The sequence below is a fragment of the Ips typographus genome, linkage group LG5 (assembly GCF_016097725.1).
Source record: "Ips typographus isolate SLU linkage group LG5, UJ_Ityp_2.0, whole genome shotgun sequence".
Lineage (NCBI taxonomy): Eukaryota > Metazoa > Arthropoda > Insecta > Coleoptera > Curculionidae > Ips > Ips typographus.
The window spans coordinates 7342528-7362966 of NC_138426.1; the positions used below are offsets into that span (position 1 = coordinate 7342528).

General features: G+C 38.2%; 4 protein-coding genes across 5 annotated transcripts; 2 read left to right on the forward strand and 2 right to left on the reverse strand.

Annotated features, from left to right (window-relative positions):
- Window positions 1-129: 129 nt before the first annotated feature.
- Window positions 130-2033, forward strand: LOC145729378 (uncharacterized). Its single transcript, XM_081980112.1, has 3 exons — window positions 130-503; window positions 1072-1356; window positions 1408-2033. Exons 1-3 carry the CDS (start codon window positions 203-205, stop codon window positions 1947-1949), a joined length of 1128 nt encoding a protein of 375 aa, XP_081836238.1. The 5' UTR covers window positions 130-202; the 3' UTR covers window positions 1950-2033.
- ND-B14.5A (NADH dehydrogenase (ubiquinone) B14.5 A subunit) lies at window positions 549-992 on the reverse strand. The gene has a single exon (XM_081980129.1). It carries the CDS (start codon window positions 922-924, stop codon window positions 616-618), a length of 309 nt encoding a protein of 102 aa, XP_081836255.1. The 5' UTR covers window positions 925-992; the 3' UTR covers window positions 549-615.
- Window positions 2028-4293, forward strand: LOC145729372 (uncharacterized). Of its 2 annotated transcripts, none has more exons than XM_081980100.1 (6): window positions 2028-2162; window positions 2217-2921; window positions 2973-3030; window positions 3085-3207; window positions 3263-3415; window positions 4149-4293. In XM_081980100.1, the coding sequence occupies exons 1-6, from the start codon at window positions 2085-2087 to the stop codon at window positions 4226-4228; spliced, it is 1197 nt and encodes a 398-aa protein (XP_081836226.1). In that variant the 5' UTR covers window positions 2028-2084; the 3' UTR covers window positions 4229-4293. The 2 variants fall into 2 exon arrangements, with proteins under 2 accessions (XP_081836226.1, XP_081836227.1); XM_081980101.1 differs by having other exon boundaries at window positions 2040-2156.
- Window positions 4251-20118, reverse strand: E(Pc) (Enhancer of Polycomb). The gene is made up of 11 exons (XM_081980068.1): window positions 19477-20118; window positions 19025-19163; window positions 18393-18493; window positions 18198-18338; window positions 15989-16435; window positions 11334-11543; window positions 11082-11260; window positions 10713-11033; window positions 6658-7130; window positions 6476-6608; window positions 4251-6420 (listed from the first exon to the last, which is right to left on the reverse strand). The coding sequence occupies exons 1-11, from the start codon at window positions 19630-19632 to the stop codon at window positions 6267-6269; spliced, it is 2454 nt and encodes an 817-aa protein (XP_081836194.1). The 5' UTR covers window positions 19633-20118; the 3' UTR covers window positions 4251-6266.
- Window positions 20119-20439: the final 321 nt, after the last annotated feature.

The window sequence follows — 20439 nt, forward strand, 5'->3', positions numbered from 1 at the left end:
GAACTTCACAGAGTTGTTTTATGTTCTATCCTTGTTTCTCTTTGAACACAGATCAGGAATTTAATATGACAAACAAAGATAACTAATTTCATTTGTTGGTTTGTATATAAAATGGCGCTGGCAGGCTGGCTTCGTTCATTTTTGTGGCTTATCAGCTAAAATTTCCTGCGTTTCTGTTAAACTGCAACATTTTCTCAGAAAAATGTCTTTGGTGGCCCCAACCGATCTGGAGTTACTTACGTGCTCGTTTTGCAGTAAATATCTGTCGGTTTGCCCGGTTACAGTTTTTTCCGACAAGAAAATAAAATGTGGCCGAGCCTCTTGCACTGCCCCAGTAAAAGGGACGTTGTCTCTGTACAACTTGGTAGCAGACAAAGTGAAATTTCCCTGCATTTATCACTACGAGGGTTGCCAAGTGCTATCCAACGAGTTGGAGTTACATGAGAAGGAACAACATGCTGAGTCGACTGGTGTAGAGTGTTGCTTTTGTGAAACCAACTTAGGTAAGCACTTTTCATTAGTTTTGTCTGCGCAAAATGAAACTTCCGTTTTTAAGCATCTAAATTACTATATAATTATTATTTACACAAACTACTCTTCTTCACCACCTGAAGTCTAGTCCCAATTCCACACTTTACCAGGAGTAATCCTCTTCACCTCGGTGGCAGCAGTGCCAGCTTCCAGTTGTTTGGGTATGGGGGCAACCACTTCAGGGGGTTGCACCTCTCTGCGGGCGTCCCTCGTAAAGTAGTAGTTGGCGCTCAATTTGTGCGTGGCGCCGTCGGGGAGCACCGGAGGCGGTGGCGATCTTGTAGCCAACAAATCTTGGAAACGCAACGCCAGCGTGTGCTTACGACCGAGCAGAAAGTCCCGTAAACGTTGCAGGAACGGATTAACATCGTGGAATTGCGGTTTAGGGGGCATCGCACCTAGGGGGCTCCAACTGCAAATTTGACAAAACAATCTTTCTAACCTCAATTTATTATATAAGTCTGTCAAGTGTCAGTCGCAGTGTTGGCAAATTTTCTTGATGCAACGTTGCCGTTTAATTTATTTTGAATTTTCTTGTAGAATCAACATATTATCTTCCTGCACACGTAAAAAAATTCCATCCAGAGGTAATACTACCGAAACCGGCCTTTTGGATGGATCTCACGCTATACGAAATAAAGGAACAGTTTTTTTACCAGGAAAACGACATTTTGATGGTGGTCGGCTACAGTTACACGGCGGCCCAACCAAAATTGCTGTTACATTTTAAGGAATTTGGTTCAAACAGCGCTTTGCGCAAGGATTTGAATCGAATGCACAAGTTTGAGTTATACTTTTCCAGGAACCATCAACCTTTAGTTACCAGTTAGTGAGTAGTATCAACTCTTAACATAACCTCAATTAAGACAATTTCAGAAGACATAAAGACTTCAGAGGCTGGTGATGAATTGGAAATCGAATTGTCCAAAAAACCAAATTACATGGCGTTGTGCAGATTTATGATGTGGTCAGAAAACCCACTGGACACAACCCAGCTTCCGGTGCTAGATGGCGCTAGCAGCAAAGCGGTGTTGCTGTTCAGCTTCAGCAATATTAAAGCATTGACAGAGCAACAAACCAACTTTTCGCCATTTGACTATACAGTGGCAGGACGAGTTTGGCAATTTGGAGTGCGCAGAATGATAAGCTCCGATTACGGGCGTGATTATTTGAAGGTTTGTCTTGAGCGTAGTTGCAGAGATTACGATCCTTGTTGCGTTAAAGTAACGTTGGAACTGGAAAAAGTGCGGCCAGATCAGTCCCCGGTAGTGCGCCATTTTGTCGACGAACATTTTTGCAGTCAAACCGTATGGGATTTTATCCCTTGGGACAGTTTTGTTCACTCCGACACTGGTTACGTTGATGTTGACGGCGACTGTCATTTTAAAGTCACCCTTGTGTTGGACAGTATTATTTAAGAGAAACTTTTGTTTAGTCGTTTGTTTAATAAAAGTTTAATTTGTTCTAATAAGTTGTTGAAATATATCTTGTAGAGTTGGCAACTGTGTCTTTAAAAAAAAATTACCTGTCAGTGTCACCGTTAAAAAATCAAAATGTCGGGGTGTTCCAAAGAGAAAATGAGTAGTATTTCCTCTAAAAAGAAACGCGGCAGCTTGGAGCCTAACGTGGAGGTAAAACTTACACGCATCAATTTGACGTGTGTGTTACATTTAAAACTTTCACAGCAAATTGACAGTGAAACTGATTACAACAAGTTCACCCAGCGTTGCGATTCTAATCTGTGCAGTTTCGTGCTAACTGCGGACGGCCATTTTGTTCCACTAGAACCAAAAATCCAGCAAATATCGGGCTGCGCCTACTACGACGCGCAGTACAAACTGAAATATTTAGTCTGCAAATCTGCGTCACTTTTTCTGGCACTAAATCAGGTTGTTGTGGACTTTCCCCACCTGTTTTCCTTGATTTTAGATTACTGCAACTTAACCAGCGATCATATAAACCTCCTGGAGGACACCCTGAAGATGACTAAAACTGTTAAACTGCTAAGTCTTGTAGGGAACCCCGGTCGAAACTTTTACCGTTTAATCGGTTGCGGTCTTAAAGTGCTTTCCCTTAAATTGTGTAATATCGACCATCAGGAATTAAAGCAAATTGCATTGGAATACGCTAATTTGGGAGTGAGGAGAGAAGCGGCAACGTTGATCCACCTTGACTTGTCCTTGAATCCGGTTTTTGACGAGGGGTGTCACCACTTGGCCGCCATTTTGCGTTGCGACAGAACGTTACGCTCACTCAACCTAACCGACTGCAAAATAACCGATAAGGGAGTCGAAATGTTAGCCTCGTCTTTTCTACCCTTTACACTGAACCGGGAGGAGTTGGCAGTGAGGCGCCGAATCCGGTTTGACTACTACAGATTGCAACAAAAGGTGAGTTGGTGACACTTTTGACAGGTCAAGACGACAGTTTAGATGTTGCAGCTGAGTGACGGGTCGTGCGACAGTTTACCACCAGATGACGCTTCAAACAGCCTCAAAGGTTTCCAAACTGTTTTCTGTTACGTTTTACTATTAACAAAATTAACCACTCTAGCTAAATTATCTGCGACTGAAATTTGGCTTAACCAACACCCGTTCACCAATCAGGATTCAATGCAACAAGATGGAGAAGTGGTCTGTAAAGGCAACTACTCTTTGGAAACACTAAATTTATCCTGTACCTTCTAGTGGAAACGAAAACTTTGAAGATGATTGAAGATATTCAATTTTAGATAATCACCTGAGCAAACCTAGTTTGGAACTGCTGTTAAAAGTCCTGACAGGACAAACGGAGAGAGGATTGAAACGTCTGGTGCTTGAAAGTTGCGCCCTAGAAGATCAGGCGCTTAAAAACACTATTCAAGACTATTTGACATTGGATAAGGCTAGAGCTCGAATCAGATGAGAAAAGGCCACCGCATCATCAATGACGCAGTTTTTAAAACTATTTCTTTCTCCTTCTACAGTTGCCGTCGCATTAGATATAATCAGAGGCGTCCTATTAAAATATTCCCGAAAATATATTGTTAAGCGGTCAAAAAGCCACTTGGCAACGTAGTACGGTTTTTACTTGGACACAATTAAAACAGATGCGGCAGCGGCCAGGTACATTTGGACCTTTTTATATGCTTTTACTAGCCGGCACTCTAAACGGTGTTGCCAAGTTTAAAAAAATGTAGTGGCGGACAGGGAGACTTAGGGGGTTAGGTTAGGTTCCGTTTTAGTCTGGTGTTTTGGTTGTATTGTTGATGGTCGCAGTTGAAGTTCACATAGTGTTATGAATAAAAAACGTTATTTTGTCAAAATGTCTTTCAAAAAGGTTGGAAAGAAAGGTGTTATCATATACAGCCAAGGCCGTGAAATCGTCAGTAACGTCTTACAATTTATGAAGAAAGAAGCAGAAGGAGTTTCCATTCCTTTAAAAAACTTGTTGTCTTTTATTTTCTTTATTAAAAACGACGAAAATGTTTCATTTTACTGATAAAATAATAGCACGCCACTGACTGGCTGCAACAACTTGGAAAGTAACGAGAGCAGCAATATTTAAAGCGAGACGTACAGAGATCGTGACATCATCGTTTGATGACGCCTGTGGCCTTTTCTTAGCTGATTCGAACTCTACCGCCCGACCGAACTTAAAGAAGAGAAGATCGAGCGCTAGTAACAGTGTGAGTGAAAAAAGCAGTGTTGCCGCTTGACAGTTAAAATGAAATGCACTAGTCGGTTTTAAACGAGGCCGCGGTTTGACGACCTCGCGCGAGCATCTTTATTTCTTTTTTTCTTAAATTTCTTACACATACCTAGCAAGTTATTTACAAAATTATTCACATTTAAGATTTGCTAATATTTTACGTACTTACGAAAAGCGACGGCGCAATCGCCGCGACTCTAACAACGTCAATTTACGTGTTCATTTTTTTTTTTTAATAATAAAATAGTAGACCCGTATGAAGAATTATCGCATTAGTAGTTCTCTTGTGTGTGTGTGTGTTACAATTATTAACTATTTTATAATTAATATTTATCGAACGATTAGCGCAAAAGTGAAACTGAAATCAGATATGGATGAGGGGGGGGAGGGCTGTAGCCCAAAAAAAACTGACTAGAAACAAAAGCATCGACGTAAGTACCAAATAATTACACTAAAATGCAATGACGCAACTGTGAACAAAACAAGTTACGTCATCACGTTTTACTTTGATTTTCACTATAGAAGTGCGGGTCTGGTTGCCTAGATTGAGCATTGAAAGTCAATGAATTCAACCCTGACAAACTGGAAGGGAATTCATTGGTTGTACCACTCTACGAAAGGTCGTAATACCGCAGGCCCGATTTAAAGCAAAATTACAGAACAAGGATAAAAGTCACGTGTTAATCAACTTTTTTCGTTCGGAATAGAAAAACAATAAGTTACTACTAAAAATAGTGTTTCAACAGCCTTTTCAATGAATTTTCTTCTTTTCTTAACCAACTAGTACGTCTTATCAAACTAGTATGTACAAGCACTATCATACAGGTTATATGTTACAAAAATTGGGACTAAATCATAATAAGTTACTTTGTAATAGTAGTAGTTATATCACTATTTGTTTTTGTTCGGCAGGGGGCGCGCCCAACAACCCTCCAAGCGCAATTTTTTTAAATTCAAATTACCGTTAAAAAAAAAAAACGGAGGAAAATATAGCAACGTTTCGTCGTCGATTGAACCTTCATCAGACCTATCTAATATCACTAAAAATTAAAACAAACGAAGACGGTTGCGAGAACGTTATGAACACATCAACTACCAAAGCGTATCGAGTTTCGTACGAAGTGAGAGGGTACGCGAGTGCTTTCAATGTGCGAGACAGAGAGATCGGTAAAGAGAGAAGGTAAAGTGTGACAAAAGTTTGTTAATGCGACAAACAGTCACGTGACGCTGTGAAAAGTTTAAATTAAGTAAAAACCAGTCGGGAGACCCTAAAAGTTGGAATTGAATTGTCAAAATCACAGTTGCCATGAATAATCATCATTTTTAACGTCACTGTGACGTAATTTGACAGTTGGCCAATGTAGAGTTTTGTTTAGTTCGTGACGTCACGTTTGCTCGGCACGCTGGATGGAAATACAAATCGAGTGCGTTCACAAAATACAATTTTTACTTTCTATAACTTGAAAACTGTTATATTAATATTAATATTTTTGGAATCAGAAGAAATAGGTCAATTAATCAACAAAATCTACAGGGTGTTCCATTAAAAATTTAGCAACTTTGTAGTTTTTGTCACTAATTTCATTTCAGTAGGTTTACAGTGTTTCAGTAATCAAAACTTTATATGGAATGAAGGAATTAATGCAAAAGTGATTCAAGATCTATTTTAGGGTTAAAGACACCTTGAATCACTTTAGCTCTTGACTATGTTCTTGACAAACCTTCATAAACGGATATGACGTCATGATTGGTTTCTTGTAATCAAATTACGTCACATCCGGCAAACTGACAAGTAGTTTTGTTCCTCCATTTTTGTAAATAAACAGCACTACACAAAAAAAAACCTTTTGACATAATGGATTATGAGAAATTATCTGTCAAACTACGTCACACAAAAAATCACTCCTCCCTTTACTCTTCCGCCGTCGGCATCAAATCAAACACTAACTGGCCGCCAGCCAAATAACAAATGAAAAGCGCCGGCGCACTTACTGTGACCAATCGAATCGCCGAGCTTAACCCATGAGCCCGGCACGGACGAGGCATCACGTCACTTCCATGGCCAGACTGTTGTTTTTGTTGTTGCGGACGGGGCCTGGTTTTGGGGTGGGGGTGGTGCCACTTTGAGCCGGCAACGCCGCCGAATCGACCGCCACGTCGACAGCGGCCGTTAGTGGAAATTCTAAGATGTTATTGGCACTGGAACGGGTTGATTTATGGAAAAATTCAATAATATAAACCAAATCGGACTCACCTATGACTATTAAGCGTAACAGTTTGTTGGGGCGTGAGTAAACTTAGCGTACCGGTGGCGGCGGCGTTGCCATGCGTGTTGCCGTAAGCGTAAGGTTGGAGTTTGTTGTTACGCGCACGAACCATACTGGACACTAAATTCTCCCTTATTATTAAGGTTTTTGAGTTTGAACCGAAACTTACCATCCGTTGCGGTAAATCCGATTTGAGTGCTGAGCAAACCGTTGCTTAGCTCAGTATTACCGCAACTCTCCTTCCCACCGTCCAAACTAGTCTCGTCGCTACTGTCCCGTCGTGCACAGGACGACGTAGCCTCCCCACCAGCATCGGTAAGCGTAAAACTGGACACTCCCACCCTTTTCCAGCTGTGCTCGTCCTGCTCGTCTTCGACGGTTTCCTCCTCGTCCGGCTCGAAGATCGGATCTTGCGGTCCGAAATGCGATTGGCTCGTTTCCGGCCATCGACGGTCCAGTTCGAACATGTCGGTGACGAAGGGCGAGTGATCGAGCAGAACCGAGCCGCCCAACGGTTCGAGCGGTTCAATTTCCATTTGGAACGAGGGCAACGCGTCGTTTGCGAACGGTAACTCGTCGGGCGGCAACAGATGACAGGGCGGCTCGTAATCGGGCGGCGGTGTTTTCGGCCTGAAGTGCAACCTGAAATTCAAATTTCAAATTAAAAAAATTTCAAACCGTTCACGAGATATTTAAGAAATACAAGGAAAAACTAGAGTCAACTTTCACGCCCTCTAACGCTCAAACGGTACAACTTAGCCGTGCCCGCTCAACATCACGTGATAGCTCCATTCATTAGCCGTCTTTTGTTATATGGTGTGTATACAGAATATTTGAAATAAGCTCGATTTTTTGGAAAAGTGCACAAAATGACTCAAATTTGGTAGTTTTGGTCTTACTACACTAACAGCGGCCATATTGAATTTTGGTTAATCAAAGTGACCTTTCTTTACTAATTTCAAACTGGAGAACACGAATCTGACGTCCATTTTGCTTTAAGTGACACGGTTTCGGAGATGTCTTTGAAGTGATGAGAATTTTGACAGTTTTTATGGTGTGCACAATTAACAAATTACATTTTGACAAAAGACAGTCAGAGACAAAATCAACTGTGAAACCCACTTGGAGTGAGAAAATGACTCTTTTAAGCTCATTTTTGGAATCCTTATTAAATTTCCTATCCAACAACCTGAAAAAATGGTACAAAATTTGGTACAGTCAGGGAGAAAAGAGGTGTCAAAATTTGAACTGCCAAAAACACGGTTTGAAATACAGTCAGGGAGAAAATCAACTGTGAAACCCACTTGGAGTGAGAAAATGACTCTTTTAAGCTCATTTTTGGAATCCTCATTAAATTTCCTACCCAAGAACCTGAAAAAATGGTACAAAATTTGGTACAGTCAGGAAGAGAAGCGGTGTCAAAATTTGAACTGCCAGAAACGCAATTTCATAAAGACAGTCAGGGACAAAACCGTCTGTGAAACCCACTTGGAGTGAGAAAATGACTGTTTTAAGCACATTTTTGGAATCCTCATTAAATTTCGGCCATATTGAATTTTGGTTAATCAAAGTAACCTTTCTTTACTAATTTCAAACTGAGGAACACGAATCTGACGTCCATTTTGCTCTAAGTGACACGGTTTCGGAGTTATGAGAATTTTGACAGTTTTTAGGGTGTGGCACAATTACGAAATAACATTTTGACAAATGACACTTGACGTCATATTTTTACCATTATCCTAAACTAATTAAGGCAGTCAAGGACAATTTTTGAAATTCAAAAATTTACTGGAAAAATCCATGGGTTGATACCATCCTTTTAGAAATTTTTAGTTTTTTATTTTTCAAGGTCAAACGGTACGTTTTTGGAAAAAAGTGTATATGTTCTAAAAGTTGCGTTTTACTGTGGTCCAACCATAGTAAAAAAATTTTAAACCTTCTAACTTAAACCGTTTTCGAAATATTCAAGAAAAACTAAAGTCAACTTTCACGCCCTCTAACGCTCAAACGGTACCCGCTCAACATCACGTGATAGCTCCATTCATTAGCCTTCTTTTGTCTTATAGTGTGTCTATACAGAATATTTGAAATAAGCTAGTTCTGGACGATTTTTTGGAAAAGTGCACAAAATGCTGTCTCAAATTTGGTATTTTCGGGCTTACTATACTAACAGCGGCCATATTGAATTTTGGTTAATCAAAGTGACTTTTTTTTACTAACTTCAAACTGGAGAACACGAATCTGACGTCCATTTTGCTCTAAGTGACACGGTTTCGGAGTTACGAGAATTTTGACAGTTTTTAGGGTGTGGCATAATTAAAAAAATTACATTTTGACAAATGACACTTGACGTCACATTTTTACCATTATCCTAAACTAATTAAGGCAGTCAAGGACAATTTTTGAAATTCAAAAAATTACTGGAAAAATCCATGGGTTTATACAGGGTGGTCCAGTTTTAAATGTCAATAATTCACCAATCCATAGCCAATTAAAAAATAAGTTGACATTCATTATGTCATTTTCCTGAAAAGTGCGTCCTAAGGAAAATACAGTCCTTTAAATTTCTGTTTAAAAAATCATTTTTTTTGTCATAACTGTCAGACCTTTGGAACAATATTGATCAAATTTGGAACAAGCACTTTATTACGGTCATAGACCCAAAACTAACCTATCCCAACTAAAAAAGTGTCTTGGAAACGGAAAATTCACTTAAGAAGTTTAAAAAATATTATTGTAGCCAGTTTTCATAGTTTCCAGACAAACTACAAGACTTTAGTTTTGAAAATTGAATTAGAAAAGATAAAAATTTCAGAAGCTCAAAAATTGGGTTTGTAACCAGTTTTCATGCAAATCGTGTGACTTTAATACTGAAAATTGACTTGTAGACATAAAAACTACTTTTTCAAAAATTTGTTACAACAAATTCATACATTTAAACCTTAAAAATTGACTTGAACCCCAAAATGTGACTGAACTAATGAAAAGTGATATCAGAAGCTTAAAATTTGCATTTGAAGTAAGTTTTCATAATTTGAAGACAAATTTCAATATTTGTCTTGAAAATAGTCTTAGATGCAGGACATTGACATTAGATTCTTGAAATTGGTCTTGAAAACGAAATTTTCGTGCTTTTTACTTTGCTTTTCATTTTCTTCGAATTCTGGACTATTTTTAGGGCTTCAAAACTGCTTTCAGCTTGGAAAATCGAGTTTCAAAACTATCTTCACCAAGTTATTGACATAGCAAACTTAAAAAACAATTTTTACATTCTTCATAGACTTAAAATGGCATTCTAAGCTTTGTCACTATTAAATCGACTTCTAGACACCTCAGTGCTAAAAATTCGGGTATTTCTTAATAAACTAGATTGTTTTTAGTTTTTTAAGGCTGTTTTCAGTGCCTCAAATCGAGTTTCAAAACTATCTTTACAAAGTTTTTGACTTATCAGGCCTAAAACCACTGTCCACTGACCATAGTCTTGAAAATGTTATTTCAAGCGTCTTCACTATTAAATTGACTTCTACACTCATAGGTGCAATAAATTGTAGCACCTCTAAGAAATTCAGACTGTTTTTAGTGCTTTTTAAAACTGAAAAATCGAGTTTAAGACTATTTCCAAAAGTCAAGTTTCTTCAGTAATAAAAGTAAAAAATTTTGGTACCAAATGCTACAATAATAGTCTTGAGAACTAATTTTTAGAAATAAAATAGTCCGAAAATTTAATTTACTTCTAGACTTGTTGTCCAGTCCAGAAAATTGAGTTGTACTGTTGTACACCAATTAAAGTCTTGAAAATATACTTTTGGACTCTCTTTAGTCCTAGTAAAGTCAGTTCTAGCATTAAAAGACAACTTTTATATTATTTTTAGTAGTAAAAAATGAGTTTCATGCACAATACAATCTTTGTCTTGATTTCCGGACTTTTTTTAGTTCTTGAATGCCAGTTTCAGACACTCAACCAGGATGGCAGTCTGAGAAAGCGAATCATAAGACCATTCCTAGTAGTAAAAAAGTTACTGTGGTACAACCATAGTAAAAATTTCAAACCTTCCAACTTAAACCGTTTTCGAGATATTCAAGAAAAACTAAAGTCAACTTTGACGCCCTCTAACGCTCAAACTGTACAACTTAGCCTGGTCCAGTCAACGTCACGTGATAGCTCCATTCATTAGCTTCGACTATTTACCTCACACATTTTAGAGTAGTGCCCAAATAGCTTACCAATCCCTCCGTAACGCTCGCAAAAACTCGATACTTTCTTCCTCGTCTGTCCTGTCAGGTCCTTCCGTTTTGACCACGTCCGCCGGATCAGGTTTCCATTCTCGTTTCACACGATCACTAAACGCGGAGGCACTGCCGTACAGGTCACTACCGAAACCGCTATCACTATTCGACGCCTGCGCGGACACGGCGCTGAATTTATTATAGGTACTAGTGCTGTTCTCTGTCCGTAGCAGAGCGGACGATTCGTTTTTCAATCGCTCACTCAACAAGTCATCGACCGGTTTTTCCTGTTTCGGTTCGATGATCGAAAAGTCCAAACTAAAAGAAATGTATTAAAACCAGTGTGATTTGTCATATAGAGCTTACCCCCTCCAAAAATCGTCGTGATCAGTGCCGACCCGATCGAGAATTATGCGGCCACCACGGCCAACTCGACGCCTCGCGAATCCAACGCATTTCCGGTTGGACAGTGACGTCAACGTGAACCGGAAACGCTTGTCGGGGACGGCGCCCTCCCACGGCCAACTGCCCGGCTCGGCCACGGGCTGCTCAGAAGACACACGTGAACGTGTTAAAATAATGGACGAGGCCCTGAAACGTTGATTGGCGGATACCGACCTTGTGGTAAGAGCAGAGCCGGTTACGCCGGAAAGCAAACGGTCCGTCGTCTTCCTGCTCGTCCGGTTCGGTGGAGGCGGCGCCGCGGAGAGGAGCGCCCCCTGCCGAGCTTTCCTCGTCCGAGGACAGTCCGTCAATGCCACCTGCCCGACCACCCAACGCTTTGTGTTTCCGTTTTTTGTACTGGCGTTTCTCTCGTCTGCTTATACCCTGTTTAATAATAATAATAATAATAACAATCTTTATTTCGAATTGTGATTAGGATAGAGTACAATGTACATTATCAACTAATACAAAGGAAAAACTATGAACTATGTAGTCCTTAAAGATACTTATATACATTTTCAGCGATTTTTCCCTAAATACAGATTTCAGAGAATAACCAATCTTTATGTAACAAAATAATCCTCTATAGTGTAGGGTTCTAATTCAATTAGTAAATTTTTTACTTCTTTTTTGAAACTTTTGTCCCTTAATGTTTTCAGCCTGTCTGGTAGGTTGTTAAATAGGCGAATACACATATATTTTGCATTCCTCTCAGTGAGTGTTAATCTATGTTTTGGACAGTTTACATCTTTTTGTCTTGTGTTGTATGTATGATTGACTTTGATGTTAAATAGGTTTTGGTTCTTTTTAAGAAAGATGACACTCACATATATAAATTGCATAAACTGTCATTATTTTATTTTTTTTTAAAGATGGATCTACATGAATCTTTGTATTTCATTTTGAACATGAATCTAATTGCCCTTTTTTGAATTACAAATACATTCTGTATTGAAGTATTTCTACCCCAAAACATACTTCATAATCGATTCAAAGTTGGCAAAGTACAATATTTTAAGGGCCGCCAGGTTCAGATACCCGGAGACAATTCGAATTCCATAGCAAATTGAGTTTAACCTGCCTAGCAGAACATTTATGTGATCAGACCAATCTAGAAATTCATCAATCTGCACTCCCAAAAATTTTGTGTTCTTGGCTAGTAATTGGCTCCTGTCAGTGAGAAGGTGTATTTCATTAGGTTTCTCAAATGTACCTTGTTTTGTTGAAAAAATAATCACACTTGTTTTTTCCATATTTAAAGCTAATTTATGTTTTTTAAACCACTTAGAGGTCCTAATAAACAGATCTTTTCCAGACTAAATTAAAGTGCTGATTTCCTGTTGACCTACAAGTAAATTTGTGTCGTCTGCAAAGTTGACGATTTTTTCATTTTCTTTTGCTATAGAATTCAGATCGTTCATGTAAATTACAAAGAGTAGTGGCCCCAGAATACTGCCCTGGGCTATTCCATGTTGATTTTTTTTTATATTTGATTTTGTGTATGGCTTGCTGTCCCTAAATAGTTTAACCTGTTGTTTCCTATGAGATAAGTAAGAATCAAACAATCTTAGGGCCTTACTTCTAACTCTATAGAGTTCTAATTTTTTTTAACAATAGTTCTTTAACTACACAATCATAAGCCTTAGATGAGTCTAAAAATATATCTATTCCTAGTTTATGGTTTTCTATGTGTTCAAGGATATGACTTGTAAACTGAAAAATTGCTGTTTGTACTGATCTTCCGGCAATGTAGCCATGTTGATAACCACTGAAGAGGTCGCACATTATAAAAAAATCGGTTAGCTGTGTGTATAAAACCAATTCAAAAATCTTTGAAAATGCTGGAAGGATGCTTATTGGCCTGTAATTTGCTATTTCATTTTTATCACCTTTCTTATAAATCGGTTTAACTTGAGCAATTTTCAACTGATCTGGAAAGCATCCCTGCTTGAAACTTTTATTTATTAAGTATGTTAGTGGCTTGGATATACCGGGTGGTCCAGTTTTAAGTGTCAATAATTCACCATTTGATAGCTAATCAAAAAATAAGTTGACTTGCATTATGTAATTTTTCTGAAAAACGTTTCCTAAGGAAGATACAGTCCTCCAAATTTCAATTTAAAAAATCGTTTTACAGTTTAAAACTGAACATTCAAGACTTGTGAAAGTCCAAATTTGTACTGAATAGTCTAAAAACTTTTTTACTACTAGGAATGGTCTTATGATTTGCTTTCTCAGACTGCCATCCTGGTTGAGTGTCTGAAACTGGCACTCAAGAACTAAAAAAAGTCCTGAAATCAAGACAAAGATTGTATTGTGCATGAAACTCATTTTTTACTACTAAAAATAGTATAAAAGTTTACTTTTAAAGCTAGAACTGACTTTACTAGGACTAAAGAGAGTCCAAAAGTATATTTTCAAGACTTTAATTGGTGTACAACTCAATTTTCTGGACTGGACAACAAGTCTAGAAGTAAATTAAATTTTCGGACTATTTTATTTCTAAAAATTAGTTCTCAAGACTATTATTGTAGCATTTGGTACCAAAATTTTTTACTTTTATTACTGAAGAAACTTGACTTTTGGAAATAGTCTTAAACTCGATTTTTCAGTCTTAAAAAGCATTAAAAACAGTCTGAATTTCTTAGAGATGCTACAATTTATTGCACCTATGAGTGTAGAAGTCAATTTAATAGTGAAGAAGCTTGAAATAACCTTTTCAAGATTATGGTCAGTGGATACACTGGCTTTTAGGCCTGATAAGTCAAAAACTTTGTAAAGATAGTCTTGAAACTCGATTTGAGGCACTGAAAACATTCTTAAAACACTAAAAACAGTCTAGTTTATTAAGAAATACCCGAATTTTTAGCACTGAGGTGTCTAGAAGTCGATTAATAGTGACAAAGCTTGGAATGCTATTTTAAGTCTATGAAGAATGTAAAAATTGTTTTTTAAGTTTGCTATGTCAATAACTTGGTGAAGATAGTCTTGAAACTCGATTTTCCAAGCTGAAAGCAGTTTTGAAGCACTAAAAACAGTCCAGAATTCGAAGAAAATGAAAAGCAAAGTAAAAAGCACGAAAAGTTAGTTTTCAAGACAATCTTCATGAATCTAATGTCAATGTCCTGCATCTAAAACTATTTTCAAGACTAAAATATTGAAATTTGCCTTAAAATTATGAAAACTTACTTCAAATGCAAATTTTAAGCTTCTGATGTCACTTTTCATTAGTTCAGTCACATTTTGGAGTTCAAGTCAATTTTTAAGGTTTAAATGTATCAATTTGTAGTAACAAGTTCTTGAAAAAGTAGTTTTTATGTCTACAAGTCAATTTTTAGTATTAAAGTCTCTCGATTTGCATGAAAACTGGTTACACAATTTTTAAGCTTCTGAAATTTGTATCTTTTCTAATTCAATTTTCAAAACTACTAAGTCTTTTAGTTTGTCTGGAAACTATGAAAACTGGCTACAATAATATTTTTTAAACTTCTTAAGTGAATTTTCCGTTTCCAAGACAATTTTTAAGTTGGGTTGGGTTAGTTTTGGGTCTTTGACCGTAATAACGTGTAATAAAGTGCTTGTTCCAAATTTGATCAATATTGCTCCAACGGTCTGACAATTATGACAAAAAAAAACACGATTTTTTAAACAGAAATTTGAAGGACTGTATTTTCCTTAGGAAGCACTTTTCAGGAAAATGACATAATGAATGTCAACTTATTTTTTAATTGGCTATGGATTGGTGAATTATTGACATTTAAAACTGGACCACCCTGTATGTGATAGTACCAATTTAACTATACTTGCAGGAATCTCATCTATACCACTTGTTATTTTGTTTTTTAATTTTGCTGAAAAATCACACACTTCCTCTTCAGTGATTGAAGTGAAATGATTCACTATTGGGGATTATATTACAACTAAACTCCGTGTGCTGCATAGTTTCCAATATATCAGGGACCAACGACAAGAATTTGTCATTAAATTAATTTGCTATAACACAAGGATCACCCGCTATATCAGTCTCAAGCCAACACTGAGTTTTCCCCAATATCTCATTACAAATTGACCACATACATTTATTTTTATTGTCAGAAGATTCTATTTGTTTTTTTATAACTATCCCCTCTTGATTTTAATAAAATGTTGTCATATTCCTATTTTACAGTGATATACTGAGGTTTAAATCTTATATCATGTCTTGACAGCTGAAGTAGCAAATCTAGTTTTTTCTTGCACTCATTTAATTCAACCGATTTGTATAATGTTTTGCACTTATTTCTGCTTTTATTTGTTACTAATTTCTGAGGAAAACATTGATTAAACAGGATTGTAAATTCCGACAAAAATAAGTTCCTGTTGTGTAATGGGCCTGTCCCACAATTTTTTTTTATTTCATAACTACAAAGACGGATTGAAAATATTATACCCGTATTTTTTTGTTTTCGAAAATATTAAGTCTAAATAGAAAAAAAATGATGATAAAAACTACATTAATCTCATGTTTAAAACGCCCGCCGCCGGTGACGTACTACACTATCAACCAATCAGCGACAAAAAGTGAAACAGGTGGCGTGCAACAGCCAATAAAATCGCCCAGAATTACGTACGTCACATGCGCGCCAAAACAGATCTTTTAAATTTAATGGACAAATTCAAACTAATGTAGGAACATTTACGACCATAATTTTTTCCTCAAGAATATGAAAAATTAGTTTTTTGATCCTATTCTTTCGATTCCAGTCATTAAAACAAAAATTTATGATATGTGGGATAGGCCCATTCAACTGTTTTAACAACTTTTTCTGTTACCACCGGACAAAACTTACGTCATCCTTAATCGAAGCCTTGCTGTGGTGCTGCTGCACGGCCGCCTGTACCTGCGTGGCCACGGCGTCCGCCCAGCTCTGGTTATGATTGTGAAAGATGGGCGTGAAGGCGGGACGGGGCGAGGCAGACGCCGCCTTCGACGCTGCCGCCTCCGCCACGACGGCGCCGCTAAAATCGCGCGACTGATACCGTTTCTCGAACACTTCGACGGTCAGATGGACGAATTCCCGTTTGCACTTCTCCCGTCTCTTGACCAGCTCCAGGAGCGTCACGGCGCGCACCAGGTCTCTGCGCAACTTTAACATTTTCTCGTAGGACACCTCGTCGTTTTTCCGATTTTTCCGCGTCTGCATTTTCTCGGTACGTCTACGGAACGCCAGGTACGGATTGTTGGCCGCCTGACCCGATCGATGCTCTGTACGCACCGTCAGAATCAACGGATGTTGCTGTCAACATATTGTAATAGTTAGTTACGCAACTTGTGCCGTAAAAAGGGTTTTATGCATTCATCCAACACCACAACAAGTTGACAACATTGAAAAATCTCCCCAAGTATTCATTTAGGTTTAATAGACTAGAACCACTCTCAGAACTCCCTAATAATTGATTTTGTATTGTTTTTGGAAAAATACAACAAAACTTTTGAGACATCCTGCAACACTGCCATGTAAACACCACAGAGTTGCCAAATAGAAAAAAAAAGGGTTTTATTTTTCTTAGGGAGTATTTTTTGGGAATACTTCATTTGGGAGATTTCTCCTGAGAAGGACTAAACGAAAAAAGTGAAGTGATGTGTGTGACCTCACTGTCACAGGAACCAAGCTAGGAACTGTCAAATTGTGACAACTTCAATAAAACTTTGACTTTGACTTTAAGATAAATAAAAGCTGAAATTACGAGACACATTTTGACTGAACGAACCTTCTAACTGTCATAGGGACCCAGTTAGGAGCTGTCAAATTGTGACGCGTTTAGTATTTCTAGTACAGTTACACTGTTGTATTTCATGGGAAATAACTCGGTTATCTGTGATTTTTGAAAGAAAATTGTGTACAGTTGAAAAAAAGCCAAAATAACGAGCTACATTTCGACGTGTGAACGAACCTTCTAGCTGTCATAGTGCCCAGGTTAGGACGAGTCAAATAACGACACCTGTCATTTTAAAAAAAACACCGACAGTTTGGGGATTCTTTTATTTCGACTGGAGAAATTGAGTTGATGAATCTGGCAACCCCGCACTATCTGATTTATGCCACGTTGTAGAAAAGAAAAAATGTCATTTATTTCTAGTTCTAGACTTGATCCATTTTGACAGCTGGTAACTCCGTTGTTTTGACAGTTATAAAGTTCTAGTTTTGGACAGATTGTAGTCCGTTAAATTCTCTTTTAACCTATCGAAATAGTGTTTTTGTCAAATAGCATGACAATTTGACAAATAAGACAACGTAGAAGCAATTTACATCAAATCTAGACTTGATCCATTTTGACAGCTGGTAACTCCGTTATTTTGACAGTTACAAGGTTCTAGTTTTGGACAGATTGTGGGCGGTTAAATTCTCTTTTAACCCACCAAAATAGTGTTTATACCAAAAATGTCAAATAACGCGATAATTTGACAAATAAGGCAACGTTAAAACAATTTACATTAAATCTAGACTTGATCCATTCTGACAGCTGGTAACTCCGTTATTTTGACAGTTACAAGGTTCTAGTTTTGGACAGATTGTGGGCGGTTAAATTCTCTTTTAACCCACCGAAACAGTGTTTTGTCAAAACTGTCATATTATGTCACAATTTTGACTTCAACGCCGCGCAAAGATTTTGTCCACATTGACAGTTGTAATTTGAGTATTTTGACAGTTAGCGGGTTCTAGAGGCTACCAAATTTTTTCTTATTTTGACTGGGTAAGTTAAGTTGACAGATGTGACAACCCTGTGCAAACATTTGCAGAACGTATCAAGCCACGCGTTAAATAGGAAAATTTTAATAGTTTAGAGAGAGATTATAATCTCAGATATATTTTTTGACTGTTTCATAGCTCGATGGTAACTCTAACTTGTGTAAATCACAATTCAAGCATAAAAAGTGTATTTTCTGTCTAAAATTGGTCATTTCCTAAACATGGAAATGATCTGAAGATTTTTGTTTTTGAAGCACTGGAAAGCGAACTGAAATTCAACTTTGGACAATTTTTCTGCAGAACTTACAGTCTTGAGCCTTTTGTTCAGCCAATAGTCGAAAACCGCGATCGTCAACTCGTCGTCCTCTTTTAGCAGAGCTTTGGCCTCGGCCAATGTGACCACCGTTTGGCCGCTGCTCTTCTCCAAACGGTCCATCATTTCCTCAAACTAGGACGGAAAACGGTTAAAGTATGAAATAATTGAGCATCCTCAGTCTCTTACTTTCAAGGGGGTGATGTCCAGGCGGGGTTTTTGGGCCTGCAGCCAGCGCTCATCGTCCGAGTCCATGTCGTAGTCGGGGATTTCTTGTTCCATGGTGAAGGCTTTAGTACACACAAAATTTCGTTAAGTTTTGCATAAAGTGCTCTGTGGTAGTGTTGCCAAAACTTCATAAATTACCAAATTGCATGTTTGGCAACACTGTCCAATTAACTGGAGCAAAAATTGACACATTAAAATAGTGAGAGTACTTCTTAAACTCTCAAAGCAGTTAATCATATTAAGTTCAAGTTTTTTAATTTTTTTGGTTTTTAAATAATATAATTTGATTTTAATTTTACCTAACCTGTAAAATCATCACTAAAAATAAAACTAACCCTGTAACCGTATCACCTTCCTTAATACAGGGATTTAGCAGAAAAACATTTGATTACTATTTTTAAAGCAATTTAGATAAAAACAATTTCCAGGTAGCGGATTAACTAATACTACTAAATTTAACTGGGACTTAGTTAAACCAACCCTACCAATTCATGGCTTATAGTGTTGCCATGACAACCAACATGTTTATAAACAAAAGGGTTGGCGGGAAAAGTATTTAAACAGGATTAAATACTGAAAAAAAAGCGGCTTACGTTGCATGTGAATAAGCTGTCGTGGTTGCTTGTAGTTTGATGGACAAACCCGGTCATAGAAATCTTTGAGGGGCACATCGGTGACTTCGGGTGTGGGTATAATAAGTCCCGCGCATATGGCCCGTTGTAAATGGTGCTCCTGTTGAGTAAACGTACGCCGGTAATGTTCATTCAAGGGAGAAAACCGAATATTTTCAGGTTTGAAGTTTGGGGTAAGCCAAAACAAACATAACCAGAGTGTTTGGGAACCGGCTTGTGACAGCTCGTGAACCGCGTTCCAAATGGAAATTTTGTAAATTCTGGCCGAAAATTCAACCATTTCCGTCGAGTGGTATTGTGAAAAATGATTGAAAATGAATTTTTCAAGTGGAATCGCCGGTCGAGCTAGGCGCCAGGCGGTTTGTCAACATGGCGGCCGAGCTGTCGTTTAACCAGCAAGGAACACAACTTACACATTCCTCCTCTTTTTGCATCCCGGTGGGCATTTGGGGCACAGCCCGATTAATTGCCGAGAAATCCGGAAGGTCCGGCAACTCCTCGGCCATATAAACAGGCATGGGCTTGCTCGGATCAAGGGCCCTCGCCCTAAACGATAACTGCTTCGACATATTTGTTGTCGATATGGAACGCACGGCCACGCCAACATAAAATCGAAGAAAACGCGGCCTTACCGCCGCCCGGACGGTCCGAGTCCGGCACTAAACGATTATACGTGTTCCTTAGTACGTTCCCATCCTGATTATTTACACGCACTCAGTCACAAATACGATAAAACAACTTTGAAACTTTACATGTCGAGCGTGTAATACAGAAAGCCATCATGGCGGCTATGCCTGGGAACGGAACCATCTAAGTTGCTAAGTTGACGAACGGCGAACGTGTCCTGCGCAGTTGCGCTATGCGCACCCTCTAAAAAGGGCGGTCCCCCAATCTGTCAAAACGTTCCCTTTAAATCGACCCGCGTTATTTTGTCAGCCCTTAACGCACACCGGAAAATTCGTTTTTCGTTTTATCCAGCGGATTTCTGACGGTTTTAAAATGTTTGTCAAAACTAACAAATAGAGAACAAAACCAAAACAAACTAATTGTTGATTGACGTCGTCGTTTTCGTTGACAGATGGACGCGAGCCCTTCCGGAACCGGACGAGGGCAAATTGAAGGACGAAACTCATAGGCGTAGATTGATCCTACCTTAAAGTGCAAAAAATTGAGTAAATGTTTAAATAATTACTCTCTTGTCACGTAAAAATTAATAAAAATTGCTTTTAACTTTTGATAGTTTGTGATTTTTTTAACCAATCACAAACTACCCACTGTGCTTTGAGCAGTTTTGTTCAAACGTCACAATTTGGCTTTCCTTCAACTAAACCCAATTCTCTTTCAAAAATTACCAATAACCGAGATATTGACCAAGG

Coding starts and splice junctions, on each gene's coding strand:
- LOC145729372 (XM_081980100.1), top strand. CDS start 2,085: ATGTCGGGGTGTTCCAAAGAGAAAATGAGTAGTATTTCCTCTAAAAAG. Junction 2,163..2,216: donor GCTTGGAGCCTAACGTGGAG/GTAAAACTTACA, acceptor AAACTTTCACAG/CAAATTGACAGTGAAACTGA. Junction 3,208..3,262: donor GGAAACACTAAATTTATCCT/GTACCTTCTAGT, acceptor ATTCAATTTTAG/ATAATCACCTGAGCAAACCT.
- LOC145729378 (XM_081980112.1), top strand. CDS start 203: ATGTCTTTGGTGGCCCCAACCGATCTGGAGTTACTTACGTGCTCGTTT. Junction 504..1,071: donor CTTTTGTGAAACCAACTTAG/GTAAGCACTTTT, acceptor ATTTTCTTGTAG/AATCAACATATTATCTTCCT. Junction 1,357..1,407: donor CCATCAACCTTTAGTTACCA/GTTAGTGAGTAG, acceptor AGACAATTTCAG/AAGACATAAAGACTTCAGAG.
- ND-B14.5A (XM_081980129.1), bottom strand. CDS start 924: ATGCCCCCTAAACCGCAATTCCACGATGTTAATCCGTTCCTGCAACGT.